This window comes from Hyperoodon ampullatus (genome assembly GCF_949752795.1).
Source record: "Hyperoodon ampullatus genome assembly, chromosome: X".
Classification (NCBI taxonomy): domain Eukaryota; kingdom Metazoa; phylum Chordata; class Mammalia; order Artiodactyla; family Ziphiidae; genus Hyperoodon; species Hyperoodon ampullatus.
This window is the reverse complement of record NC_136913.1, coordinates 115,950,978-115,966,480: the sequence shown is the minus strand read 5'-3', so window position 1 is coordinate 115,966,480 and position 15,503 is coordinate 115,950,978. Positions and strand designations below refer to the sequence as shown.

The window sequence follows — 15,503 nt, the reverse complement described above, 5'->3', positions numbered from 1 at the left end:
CCTTAAATATCTTAGTTATAAACCTTAATAATAGGAATAAAAAGGGAATTAATGTACAGATATAATAAAACTGCTTTCAAAAGGCTTTGAATCTCTGCAGGAACTGGGTTAAGCATTCTTTTATTTTTAATTGAAGTATAGATGATTTACAATGTTTTGAAAAATATGGAACGCTTCACGAATTTGCATGTCATCCTTGCGCAGGGGCCATGCTAATCTTCTCTGTGTCGTTCCAATATTAGTATACATGCTACTGAAGAAAGCACCCGAATGCTTTTAATTCTTCAAAATGTATTCAATATTAAGATATGTCTTGTGGTAAAAGTCAATATAGTATAATTCACTCATATTTTACTCAAATTTCCTCTTGAAATTGAAAAGTGGCTGAATAACGTACCTTCAGAGTTATGTGCAGTTTTCTTGTGTTTTCGGCAATAAACCCTACAAAAAATGAAGAAATTAAAAATTACCAAGTAAACAAACCAAATTCATTTTTCAAATTAAGAATGAGCAGTACACTTCACCCCATTCAGAAGCTGGATTCCAAAAACCTTATCATTAAACTTTCTATGCCATTTCTCTAAGCATTAAATTCCCTACCAAAAACACCCTTTACGATGGTGATGAAATGCTTTGAAATGGGAAACAATTTTTACAAAGGCCTAAAGAAAGTATGACTGTTTAAAAAAAACTAAAAGAGAAGTTAAATAATTACATGTATATTCCTTGTGAAGGTTTCTCTCGTATCTGAGCTTTATCATGCAATGCACAGTGGTAGTGGTATGTCCTGTGACATGTTTTCACATCACAACCAATTGTAGCTCCAGGACAATGGCACAAAGAACACATCTACAGGAAAACAATAAAATAATATTATTAGTGTGTGATTTTGCTATGGCTATGAAATCAGGTTAGAGGCATATCAAATCTCTGTCAAGGAAAACAAATTGGTTATTGAAAATTTCTGTAACTAATAATGCTACTTTTCTTGTTTTCTCACATAGAAATAATTCAAATCAAATTCTACTGGGAGTATTTTTCCCATGTTAAACTATGACAAAATTAATGGAATATTATTAATATCTATTGGTTCATTGTGGTTAAGAGAAAATCTGAAATGTTGCAAATCAGGAATGTAAGCTGTAGACCTTTTCACAATCCAGATCTTCCTGGAAATGAGTAACTGGAGAAAATGGCTCATTCCAGAAAAAAATTTCTTTCACATTTCCACTTATCAATGAGATTTTTTAGAAAAAAACTCACATACTATTTGGGAACCTGGTAAAATCAATTTCAAGTGAGGGAAGGAGAGAAGATAAAAGAATTAGGTAGATTTTCAAATACCTCGAGCCCTAAAAATATTTTGTGATGTCAAATTGATTGTGAAAACATGCTCATCTATTTTAATTTAATCTGTTACTTACCTCTCACATTATGAATTCAAGGAAACAGATAAAACAGATTCAACATATTTTAATATACCTTACCTTCTGACTTTATTGGATAATTCATACTGTTTAACTAGCTCATGTCTAAATTTAGAAAAAAATTCTTTAAGTACATAACAATGACTGTTAGTGGTTTTGATTAACATATCATAGTATACTGTACTGAGTGGACTTTTAATCAGGCTGTCTCCTAAGCTATAAATGCCATGCAAAAATAAATTCACAGTAAGGTAAATCTTAAAATCTGTTCATTTGTTTCTTGGTTGCTAGATGCCTCATTTGGAACGTTCTTATTCCTCTTGATTAATTTTAACATAAAGAACATCCTAATTTTTGGATTACTTGGCCCCTAAGCAATTTTAGTGTACCAAGAGGCTAATGTAAATTCTAATAAAATGCCTTACATTTCTCTAAGCAAGTCAAACACTCAACCTCTCATTCAAGCTATCGTTTAAAAAAGACTCCTATGTAAGTCAGAAACAAACATTCTCAATACAGGTACTTCCCAGAAAACATGATGGCCAGTGCCCATTATTAATGCGAAAGAAATACACCACTTCCTTAAATAAATACAGAAACTTCAAAGCAATACTGTAAAAAGAAACACTGCCAAATTATCAAGCAGGGAAAGTTGTTAAATACTTTTGGGTGGCTTATAAATTCTTGAGGAGGTGGAGCATTTGTACTACAACTTATTTATGAGGTTCTATTATTTTAGTAAATTATACTTCTTATCAAAAAAACCACAGACTTATAGAAATTGTGGAAAACACCAAAGAGCACAAAGAAAATTAAAAGATCGCTCATACTCACCAAGTGTAGACACCATTACAGTGTTGCTATGCTTACGTGAAAGTATTTTTCTATGTAATTTTGTACATACTGTCACTTGGTTTTTAACTTAATAAATTTAACATTACCACTACTTCATTAAGAACTGTACTGCAAGTAGCTCATTTCGAAATTACATCAAAAATGTGTTTGCTTAGGTACATTCTGAAAAAAATCATTGAGTTCAACGAGCAAGCAAAAATAAAAGGAGAGGTACTGTTAAAAATCCTGTAGAGGCTCAGCACTGGCAAACACAGTGAGATGGGCACCCTCAGATACTGCTGGAAATTGGTATATTCTCTGGACAGCAACTTGCCTTATTTATCTTAGAACTTATTAAAAGTTTATACTCTCTGATCCAGTAATTTTCCTTGAATTAATCTAGTCTACAAAATAAATCATACTTAAATGGTGTATATGCAATCATGTTCACTGCAGAGTTGGAATAGCCCAAAATGTAAAACCACCTGTGGAAAACAACCACTGAAAAATGTTTAAATAAATTACAGTACAACCATATGTAGGAATGTTCTTTACTCTTTTCAAAAACATTTTAATGGCATGGGAAAAGGTTTATGTATAACATTAAGTGAAAAAATAAAGCAGGATACAAAGTTAGGTATGCTAATTATGTTTACAACATATATTCTTTGAAAATAGGTGGAAGTAAACATAGCAAAATGCTGAGTGACTATCTGTGTGTGATTGGTTTTCTTCATCATTTCCTATATTTTCTGATTTTTCTACAAAAGGGAAATTACAAAAAATTATTTAAAAACCATTGGAAATACTCTAGCAAATGATTTCAATACCCATCTCTCAGTTTACTGAGAATAAGGAGGAAACCAAATGCCCAAAATATATCAAAATGTGTTTTGGCTGGTTATAAATTCAAATCTGCCCAAAGTATAACCAGTTAACTACAGCAACTCAGAACAAATAAAATTTTTTTAAGTGAGAAAAAGCTTATTCTCACTTTTGTCAGTTTATCTCAAGGAAGAAAAGAAAGAGGAAGATATCCCAATAAAACTGTTTTCAGAGAGTGGAAGATTCTTCTCAAGGCTAGGAGTAGGAATTTTTCTTAATTAGAATTCACAGGATCTATTTTATGCAGCATTCATACATAAGCAGGTATTTCTGCTTGTATATGAAATTCTGGCAAAGTACTAAGAAAATACCAAAAAAGTGTCCATAATAAAACTAAATATAAAATGTATATCTGCTTGTGTACCTATGAATACAGAATGGGAACACTACTATGTTCAAGATATCACTACTATATTGCAACACCTGAAATAATTCTTTTTACTTGAACACCTATGGGACTTAAGATAGAGTATTCATTTTGGCTCTTACCATTTTACTTCCTTGTATGACAAATTATCTTTATAAATGTATAGATTTTATCCATCAAGTGCTTCTAGAACGAGTTTTTTGGAAGACAAACACTGTGACTTAACCATGTAGTACTCAATTATCGAGAATGAGAAGGAAACCAAGTGCCCAAAATATATCAAAATGTGTTTTGGCTGGTTATAAATTCAAATCTGCCCCAAGTATAACCAGTTAACTACAGCAACTCAGGTTACTCTGTTATTGAAGATTTTAATATCATATGGAATATTTTTTTCTCATTCACGTTTCTAATAACTGCAGACTTGACATAATTATCTTAAAATACATCTAAAAATATTTTAAAAGTCTGATTTGGAAAGGTGAAATTGAGGAGAACAATCCAACTGAAGGGACACAGAATGAGCAGAGAGAATCAAAAAGAGATAAAAAGAAAATTAAAGAAGCTGAGAAACTAGATAGGTGGCTAGTATACTTTTCTTTAAAAAAATAAGTATTATGGAAAATAAAACAAAGAGGACTTCTATCGGAAAAAATGTAGAATAATAGGAAAACGGGCCCCCCTGACACAGCAAGGCACCAGTTGGTTGGACCTGAGTGATGTTATCCTGTATTCCTCTTTACACAAAACATTTGCCCTCCAATCAGTCATAGGCCCTACTGGGCCCTCAGCAGAACGCGTGTCATGCTTGCACTGTAGCCAGGTTGCTCTCCATGTGGGCAAATCAAAGTTAATCTGACAGGAACACATTTCTCAAGGACAATGGCGGACTTCCTCCTCCCTGAAAAAAGGTCCGTCCCACATATCAAATATTCTGTTGAAGGCCAACTTCCTGTCTTCAATATAGGTATAAATGTCAATTCTCAGCTTATCCTGCCTATACCCTGATTTCAAGTTCTTTAGAGAAGTGAGGTGAAAATTTCTTTGCTGTTAATGATTTTTCTTTTACTTTTATTCCTCTGTTCAGTTTGCTACCTAGTAGACCTAATAAATTTCAATAATCAATTACTTCTTCCAAAATGGGGAGATTAGAAAAAGAGACTCTTATAGATGTCTGCATATCATACTATCTTTTTTAAAAATGTTAATAAAAATTAAATATATTTAGGATGTACACCATGTTTTAATATACATATACATAGTGAAATGGTTACTAGAGTTGAGCTAATTAACATATCCATCTCTCCATATAATTACCATTTTTTTTAGTGCATGTGGTACAAGCACCAGAAATGCACTCTCAACAAATTTCCAGGATACCATAGGGTATTATTAACTACGGTCATCATGCTGTACAGGAGATCTCTAGACTTATTTAGCCTACATAACTGCAACTTTGTACCTTTTGACAAACATCTCCCATTTCCCCCACCCCTCCTGCCCCTGGTAACTAGGGTTCTACTGTCTGCGAAGCTTTACTATGTTAAGATTAAGTTGTGCCACACAAGCAGAGTCTCAAGGAGCTGATCCACAGACGAAAGAGGAACTAAGTCACGCCTGAGAGGAGACAAACGGAACTGAAAGGACTATGACTTAGCTAAAGTCCCGCAGAAGACAGAGGCTGGGACATACCTGCTCCTCAGTCAACTGAAATAGGCCAGGACTGAAATTCACTTTGCAAAAGGAAGAAGTCTTAAGTAATAAAAGGAAAAATACTGCTTTCTTAGTTGCTATGGGGGAAGCTCAGGGAAAACTCAACTAAGACCACCGACAGAGACAAGGCAAAACAAATGAGATTGCCAATTTCTAGGACAGGCAGAAAGAGAAGACTCTTGGGGAAAAGCTCTAAGTCTTAGCTTGCTCAGCTTAACTGCTGTACATCTACTATGCATGTCAGTAACTGATCACCAGTGTATAGTACATCAATTCTCACAGCCAAGTACTTACTACTCTCAAGATACCTGCTGCAAGAAAACTGCTACAAATGTACAGAGAATGAAAGAGGTTTCAAAAAAAAAAAAGTCTGTAGGAAAAAAAACAAAAGCAAAACAAAGAAAAATCAGAGGGACTTCCCTGGTGGTCCAGTGGTTAAGACTTCGCCTTCCAATGCAGGGGGTATGGATTCCATCCCCGGTCGGGGAGCTAAGATCCCACATGCCTCCGGGCCAAAAACATAAAACAGAAGCAATATTGTAGCAAATTCAATAAAGATTTTAAAAATGGTCCACGTCAAAAAATCTTTTTAAAAAAAGCACTTGGGAGTTGGGAATAGGGTACCTAGGATATTTTCACAGGAGAAACGAGACAAAAATAAAGTGAGAGTAGTTCACCTTACACTGGTGTTTGTTATTCTGTGTTATTTTTAATAACAGAAAACACTACCTCCAGTTAAAACTAGAATGGAGGACAGTGCGGTTGGGGCAAGTTTTCAGAGCTGCCTAAAAAATGCTCCTAACTCCAGGTTCATTACTTTATATAGAGTAACACCTCACATATCCAACACAGTCAGAAAACAGAGAAACGTCTGAATTATCTGCTTAGCAGATGCTGTCCACTTGATTTGTTAAAAACTCCTAAAAAAAAAAAATGACCACTGCCCAGAAAGGTGGAACATGAACTCATAACTGTTTCTGGTTTATCCTACAGCTACAATTTAAAAAATATATATATATATATACAGCATTTTGAAGAAGGTCTCAAAAAACACAAACTTAATAAAATATTCTTAATAAGGGTTATATAATAAAATAATTAGGTCTAAGTAGAAAGTTAGAAAGCAAAAATGAAATCTGAAAGCTGTCAAAGTCACTGAAAAGTGACTTGATAGATTAGGATCTTAAATTCCAAGTGCTTCTAAAAAATAGGGCTACTGAAAAGCACTTGTTTTTTACTAAAGTAATAGACAATTCTAAGCAGTTACTGAATAAATAATTTCAGAAGTCTTTTGGAAATCAGAGGGCAAGTAAGCCTATCAAGCTCTTACTTAACTTAGTCTCCTGACCTAGCTCTCAATATCACATACTCCAACTCCATCAACTTTATGAATCATCATTATGAGGAATATAAAGTTATCTTATCGGAGCTTTTGAAGTTTGTTTTATTCATCTGAAAGATTCAGAGTTTTTCTGAGCTCAGATCTTTATGTTTAAGCTCTTCTAAGATGTAGGTCTTTCAGGCTGAGGGTACTCTAAAGTGACAGGCTGCTTACTATACTTAATCTGTGAAGAACACCAACTACAATCCATGCTCAAATAAGTACCAAGACATCCCCCCAAAACCAGACATAGATTATTTTATACTACTGGTTTGGGTTCTCTTCCATTAGCACAAATAAGTGAGAAGTGATTATATAATGACATAAATTTACAGTATTCTCAATTACAAAGAAGTATCAATATTCAATGAAGGCAAAGGAAAAAAATTTGTGAATTTTTTAAAAATTAATTTATTCAGTAATAGTCAAAGACCTGATTTTCTCCATCATTAGATCTGAAGTTTCTCTTTGGCCTCACATTCATTCTCCTTAATCACCTCCAAAGTAAAACAAAGTTCATTTTATATAAATGACAGGTAAAATATCTGTGCACATTTAAATTAATCTGCATGCCATAATGAGCTTTCAAAAAAATTCACATTTGGGCTTCCCTGGTGGCGCAGTGGTTGAGAGTCCGCCTGCCGATGCAGGGGACACGGGTTCGTGCCCCGGTCTGGGAAGATCTCACATGCCACGGAGCGGCTGGGCCCGTGAGCCATGGCCGCTGAGCCTGCGCATCCGGAGCCTGCGCTCCGCAACGGGAGAGGCCACAACAGTGAGAGGCCCGCGTACCGCAAAAAAAAAAAAAAAAAAAAAAAAAAAAAAATTCACATTTATACGAATACATTCATGACGCATGTACACTTAGTTACACAGATGACAATGAGGCCAGTGGCCAAATCTTCAGGAAAAGATTTACCTGTTTTTCCCCCAAAATACTGTAAGGCAAGGATCCTGCAAGCCCAATTCGGCCCATCACCTGTTTTCATAAAAAAAGTTTTACTGGCACACAGACATGTTCACTTCTTTGTGTATTGTCTGTGACCGCAACTGAAACAATGTGGCTAGCAAAGCCTTAAATATTTATTATCTGATCCTTTACACGAAGTGTCCCGACCCCTGTCCTAAGGCAATGGTCCGTAACGGAGAGTGTTCATCAAAAATCACTTGGGAATCTTTTTCAGAAAATACCTATCTGCAACCCACCCACACCCCTTTCTGATTTAATAGTTGGTTAAGTACCACTGCTCTAAGGATTTGGTAGCACCATTAATTACCTGGCATCTTCTGCTTCTTTGTATGTAGTAAGCAGTGGTTGCGTTCTATACACTTTGGGTGCTCCATTTCACCCTTAATGAATGCCAAATAAGCCACACACACTCTACTTTAAATAGCACTGGCATTTAATATTCATTTAATACTTGTCAAAAGTACTTCCTCCTCCTTGAAACTCTTCCCCCTTTGAGTTCTACAGCATCATTTTCCCAGTGGATCACACTTCAAATGTCACTTTCTATGAAGTCTTTTGACTTCTCAGGTAACATTAATTATGGTCCTCTCTCCCAGCTCCCCTGTGGCATTCTTTACATACTTCTAAGGCCAAAGTACATTTATTCATGATTGCATACAAAGTGTCTAGCATTGTGCTTGGTACGAAGTAGGCACCCAATTAAGTGTCTGATAAATGGACACACAGATGATTTCTAGACTCTAGATGGAGGCCTTGACGAATACAATGCCTGAGGAAAACACCAAAAATTTAACACCCTACTGGTAGAGTGAAGGTTGAAGAAACATGAAAACACCCTTGTTTGAGGCATACACAGCTCTCCACCATCCTGAACAAATAACCAACCTGATTTTTCCCTCTAGGTTTCTCTCCTTCCTCTTCAAACTGCTAGAGCTGCAAACAACACTAAAACACTGATTAACCAAAACACAGGAATTTTATGCTTATACTATTACTTCCGTGGTCAATTTACACCTAGCCCATTATTTAAGCTTCACACTATTATCCAATTGAAGCCCTTCCCTCCTTCAAATTCAGCCAACAGTTAATGAGTGCCCACTTACTAGAGTATAACTGAGCACAAATGAGACATCAAGCACCGTGCTAAGTGTTTTCCATGCATTTCCCCCGCTTAATCCTATGCTGGGCAAAGAAAATACAGTCTCTGCTCTCCCAGAGTTCACAACACAGTGGAGGAGAATGGCTTGTGCACGTGTAACAAGTACAATGCATAGTGTTAAACTCTATGACAATGGTGAAGGTTGAGTTGGACTCAAAAACAGAGAGAAGTTCTGAGAGGCAGCTAGGAGATGACTAACATCTGTACATGGACAGATGTGGGGACAAGCAGAGGACACTTGGGAAACCGAGAGGAGAGGGGATGACATTAGGAATGGAAAACGTGGGTTAAGGTACGACTTCTGAAGGGCAGGTATTATTTTGTAGGCATTAAGGAATCAGTAAAGGTTTGGAGTCAGGAAGTGAGTGATATTAGGTTATAAAAGTAGAGATCAAGTAAATACCAGCAGTATGTTGGAAGGATGGGAAGAGGAAGACTGGATACAGGGTCGCAGTAAGAAAGACAAGAGGGCTGAGACATCCCAGAAGTAGAATCGATGTGACTGATGTGGAAGAAGGAAGAACTGAAGGTAAATGATTCAGAAAGAGAATCTGGTTTCAGGGTAGGGAGATGATGAATACTGGTTGAGTTTAAGATGCCTGCCTGCAGGACATCTATGTACAGCAGACAAATATGTTGCCATTATTATACTTCATTCTCCACAATGACTACTGTGTATTACCTGTCTCCTGAAAAATCCTGCTTTGCCCCTCCTATCTAAGTTGAAATTCCTGTCTAATGTTTGAAGACCCTGTAATCATCCCACCTTTCTCAATTCTAATCCATTACTGCCAGTAGCAATGACCCATTCTGTTATAGTTAACCTATTTCATGGACTCATCCTTTTTTTTTTTTAAACTTACCATCTCTAGGAAGTAGTCTTAACCACCTAAATTGGCAAGACCCCTCCCGCACAGAATAAAAAGGTGTATCTATAAATTGTCATATATGCAGATTCATGGCATGCCCAATATCTAGATCATGAACTCTCAAAATGAGACACCCTGTTTCTCTGGGGTGCCAAGCACTCTACTGGTACTGAGTAAATAAACTAAACACTATGTAAAATATGTCTTTTTATTTTCAGAGGCTACAAAAAGTATCTTGAGCGTAACAGACTTGGAATATTCTTACATAGTATGTATGTAGGATTTTTGTCCCCCAAACAATGCTATTAACAGAATATATTAATAGGAGTCTGATTATGTCCTAAATTCAGTATATTTCCATCTTTATTAGAAAACTTCTAAGCTCTAATCATTACATTTTTTAAAATGTGATTTTTGGTTAGGTAGCTTAAAAGGCAGTCTAGTATAACCTAGAAATTAAGAGTTCTGGCTTTGGAGTTAACTGGCCCTGGATTCAAATTCCAGCTCTGCCACTTACTAGCTATATGACCATAGTCAGGTTACTTCTCTGAGCCTCAGTTTCCTAATCTGTAAAGTGAGAATGGATGCCTTCCTATCTCACAATATGACTGTAAGGATTTAAAAGGTTCATGTATTTAAAGTACTTAGCCCAGTTCCTAGCACATATTAAGTGTTCAATAAATGTTAGCTATTTCTGCTACTGAAAAAAGCAGGAAAAATGTTCAAAGGATTTCTTAAGACATGTGGGTAAAATTTAGTTTGAAAAAGGGAAAGTTTAGGAATGACCTGAGGATAGTCATCAAGTTTATGAAGGACTTTTCATTTTTAATATAGAAAAAAACCAACCATTTCCTTTAATGGAAAGAGGCAGACCTAGAATAAATGACTCTAACTTAAGTGAGATACTTGAGTTATACTGAAGGATGAATTTCGCAACTGTGAAGAGTGTTATATAATACTGGTCCTGTTCCAGGTTGCTTGGGTAGAATCACAATTTCTTGATATATTTAAAATAAGATAGACCAAAAAATCTATGTTACATGGCTTTTAGGTAATCTTGCCTAAGGGGAAGGAAAGTGAACTAAATGGCCTCTCAACTCCTTCTATTCCTAGAGTCTGTGATATATGTGACATAGGTACCAATTTTAACAGTAACTATCTGATGTGGATACTCTTTTTCTTTTCTTTTCCTTTTTTTTTGGTGGGATCTTAGTTCCCTGACCAGGGATCGAACCCCGGCCCCAGAAGTGAAAGTGCCAAGTCCTAACCACTGGACTAACAGGGAATTCCCCCGATGTAGATACTCTTAATGATCTCACCACCTAGTTTCATCCAGCAAAAGTATGTTCTTCAAATATACTCAAGTGTCTCCTTAAACAAAATGAAAACAGCAACGATAACTCATAATCTTACTTGGAAATTTGCATTTCTTGGCTAGATGGCTGGAGAATAAGCGTAGATGGTACAGATGTGGTGTCTCCACATATGAATTCAAGAGGAACTAGAAACCATTCTGGAAAAAAAAAATCTGTCTTAATTGCAAAAACAGAGTCTCAAATTATAAAAACCTTAGGCTGGCAAATGTCTCCTAGTCCATCTCGGTGCTTAAAGGTGATGTAAAAGAGATGAATATGTTCGTGCAGAATGGCTTTCCTCCCTGATCCTTGTGGCTGACATGAAAATCTTGGAAAATGGCCTATGGCAGCAAGAACACACTTGCCACCCATACCTCCGGCTCTACTGTGACTTCCCATCCTCTCAAGACTCTGACCCATCTGGCCGCCTATATACTTTCACCTCAAACCCCAGACTCTTCTTTCTCCTTTTCTTTGGGGCAAGTGAGAACCTCTGGAGCCAGCACGAGATACAGACTGGAACCTGTCTTAAAAGCACCCATGGACCAGCACTCCTGTTTTTCATTATTTTCAACGGGAACTCATGACCCACTTTTCACCTAAAATCTAGATGAACAGGAGCCAGGGCAGACTCACAGGATAAAATGCCTTAAAAAGTCAATTAGGGAAACTGATTATCTAGTTTACATGTAGCTTACCTACTTACATGAAACTCTCCACTTTTTTTCTCCCTTTCTATTTGATTTATGGCCCTTTTATTGCTTAGACAAATCTGCACAGGGAAAAGTAAATAAGAAAACCAAAATCTGGTACTTGAAGTACTTGATAGTACTTCACGTAAAAATGATGTAATGGAAGGGACAAAACTAAAGGCTAAAAGGAGACTTAAAAATTATTTCAAAATTAAACATACAGATGCTACTCCAGTCCTAGCCCCTATGTAAATTATTTAAATTCTGACATTTTAAGAGAAGGAAAGGGAGCAAAATTATATACCTGGCTCAAAAGTTCTCTCCTTCTGCCACTATTCCTCAATGCTGGATGCCCACAGTCTCAAAATGGCTACAAAACACCTTTCCTAAGGGAATTCCCTGGCGGTCCGCTGGCTAAAACTCCATGCTTTCACTGCCAAGGGCGCAGGTTCAATCCCTGGTCGGGGAACTAAGATCCCACAAGTCATGCGGCACAGCCAAAAAAGAAAAGAAAAAAGAAAAAACCCGCACCTTTCCTAAGGTAACTCTTTGTATCTCTTATAGCACTCTTTAGTTATGCAACATCACTGTTTAGTAAGCAGTGATACAGCATTATCCGTTTACTGTTGGTGACTTGCCCTAAGTTATATAATGTGTCAGTGGCAGTTATTAAAAAAACAGGCCTCATGAATTCCCAGCCCAGCAACCTTTTCATTAGCCTACAACAATATTAGCAGGATCTTATTATTACTTACGAACAATAACTACAACAGAGGCTACCATTTATCAAGTCTTAACCATGTACCAGGTACCATGCTAAATCCTGTATAGTCTCTTTTTTGATTCTCACAATATCGCTGGAAGGCAAGTACTACTGTTATCTCCTTTTGGCAGGCGAAGAAAACATGGTGTAGAGAAGTAAATCAACTTGCCCAGGGTCACCCAGCTAGTTAGTTACTAAAGCTTGTGGTCTTAACCTCCAATACTGTTCTACTCCCTAGATCAAGGAACAAGCTTAGTTATTTATAACTCACTACACTTGGGCAAAAAAAATTAACTCCCTACACCATACCATTAAAAATTAATCAAAACCATTTATAATAGTGAAATCTGTACCAAGTTCTGATGCTTTCTGCACAAACAGGTACAAATAAATTAAATCTCCATTGAATTTAACAATACTGACAGATGTATGCTTCTGCTTCATATAAAACTAGGCACTGCATTTGTTAATAACACAGTAACATCAGGGACCAAAACTGCTCCTGTTCTGACTAGAGCAGCCATGTCAAATAACAAAAATGTTAACAAGTCAGGATGTAGATGCATTTTCCAGGAATATTCATAATGCCAAGGAATAAATAATGGGGTGATAAGGGTTACAATACAACTAGCTTCAAGTAAATAGTATTCTTTCTTTGTACCCAAAGTTGCTTTTAAGGACTAGGAAATAAAAACATAACTGCTCTGGTTCTCAAAACTCAGCAAGCCACAGTAACATGAAGAAATCTAAAACCACCAAATAAAAAAAAACGCATTTAAAAAAAAATGCAGCATTCTATTGTTATCTATAGTTTTGAGGGTGGGGAATATAAACATTTTCACAGTTAAGGTCTCACTACAACAAAAACTGTCTGACCTCTGAATTCCCATTTGTGCCAATACTGATTCTAGGGTTTGAGACTATTCATCCTTAAAACAAATCTCAGATGTTATATTTGAACTTCTTCATATTGCTTTTCTTTTTTTAAAACTAATACTAGAGAACTGACTACTTTTCAAAATAGATTATTCCTGACATCAAAATGATAGCCCCCCTTTCCCATTAGATTCTGTATGAAATATGAGACTACTTAGTGCCTAAGAACATAGATACATGTTCTGCCAAACCCGTCTTTAAAATAATGAAACACTTGATAGTGGAGCTACTGAAGGTACATTTACAGATGTAATTTCAATAAAGAGCTCAGAGGAGAAAAATAACCAAATGAGAAGACACTGTCTCAATGTAAACCATAATGTATTAAATAGCAACAGAGACGACACTACCTCTCCAACAGAGCAATACAGTATCTTGCCAAACTGGTTACTTGGTAGTGAAGACAACTGCAGGAACATTACACTTAGCACAGCTTCAGAAAAACTGTAAGATTCACCAAAAGTTATCCAAAGTCAGAAATGCTGTGTTGTATAGCTGAACCATGGTAAAATACGTTGTGCAGAAACTACTAACATTTTCCTGTTGAAAGGGTTCTGTCATCTTCATTTGTAATGATCACAATTACTTTATTAATGGAAAATGAGAACATTTCAGAATTTTAATTATCAAAATATACGTGAATGAAGACTTTAACACATGAAACATTCAAATTAAGCAATCTGCTTGTTTTGTAAGTCAACATGGCCTCCAAGAAGATTTTAATTCTTTTTGAAAAGAAAAAAAATGGATAATATACATATTGATTCACTCCTTTTTCGTTGATTGACAAATAAGTTAAACCTAGCCTTGCAATTTGCTGATTTGGGGAAAAAATAAGACTGCAATTTAAAAAAATTACACTCAGTTAATAACACGATACACTCTAAAATAAGCAATTTCCTCCTTAATGAGCTTAAAGTAAGTTTTATTCTCAAGAGGCAGAAATACCAACTTACCAGCTTCGTGCCTCTTTTAATTTCCTTTTGGACATCTTCAATAGAAAATCCACCAAGACTTTCGTTATCAGAGTGTGATGATACCAAAGCAGATGAAAAGAGCTATAAATTACATTTAAAAAAAATTAAGGTTCATATATAAAGAAATTACAGTGAAACAGTGAATAAGATGTTAAATTTAAAAGGAAATATTCAAGTAAAAATGGCATAGCATTAGGGAGAAACCATTTCTTAGAAGTTTAACTGGTTTTGTTGCTTTGTTTTGTGTTGTTTAGTAATCAGGAATATTCATTATTAAGATTCTCATGGTTTCAGGTCTCTTGCTTGCTGCGGGCATACTTACCATGCACTTATGGTGTGCTGCCACCTTCTGGTTTTCAGATATAAGTAACTGTCCACATTCCTTGTCTCTATTTGACTTACAAAAGCCACATTTGCGCTGTCTTGTAGGCCCTTTTTTCTGTTCAACTGAGCTTGACATGATTTTTAAATTGCCTTTAGAATGCCACTTTATGTCTCAAGAAATGCTACAGAGAATAAGAAGGGCAACAAAATGGTTAATTTTGTTTTAAAAATCAGTTTACACAGTAATATAAATTGCTTAATATTTGACCTAGGTCTTAATATATGCCTTTAAAAATAGCTATTTAGTATAGACAAATTAATATTCAAACCTCTGTAATTTAAAAAAATGTACAGCATATGCATAAAGATAAGTTAAGGAAGTACTGAGAAAAATCAAACTGCTCTCAAATTAAGGGACGTGTGAAATAATTAGAACTATTTCTGCATGGATAAATAAAACACGAACAGGGCTTCCCTGGTGGCGCAGTGGTTAAGAATCCGCCTGCTGATGCAAGGAACACGGGTTCGTGCCCCGGTCGGGAAAGATCCCACGTGCCGCGGAGCGGCTAGGCCCGTGAGCCATGGCCGCTGGGCCTGCGCATCCGGAGCCTGTGCTCCGCAACGGGAGAGGCCACAACAGTGAGAGGCCCGCGTACCGCAAAAAAAAAAAAATAATAAAAAATAAAAATAATAAAAAAATAAAATAAATAAAAAATAAAACACGAACAGTGTATGATATTAAAATAGTCATCTGCTGACCTAATTAATGAAAAACATTTTTCACGTATAGCTAGCTAGGTGCCCCTTCAAGGAGACAAAGAATTATACATCTAAGAGCAGAGTAAAAACTA

At 36.0% G+C, this 15,503-nt stretch overlaps 1 protein-coding gene across 1 annotated transcript in view; it reads right to left on the bottom strand.

Moving 5' to 3' along the window:
- The window catches only part of PHF6 (PHD finger protein 6), a gene marked incomplete at both ends in the record, with an annotated part of 45,470 nt that extends 30,682 nt beyond the window's left edge, over nt 1–14,788 (bottom strand). Inside the window, 4 exons of the mRNA XM_079727076.1 lie at nt 398–441; nt 716–849; nt 14,308–14,409; nt 14,651–14,788. Coding sequence (XP_079583202.1) covers nt 398–441; nt 716–849; nt 14,308–14,409; nt 14,651–14,788 — 418 coding nt within the window. The remainder of the gene's footprint in view (nt 1–397; nt 442–715; nt 850–14,307; nt 14,410–14,650) is intronic.
- Nucleotides 14,789–15,503: the final 715 nt, after the last annotated feature.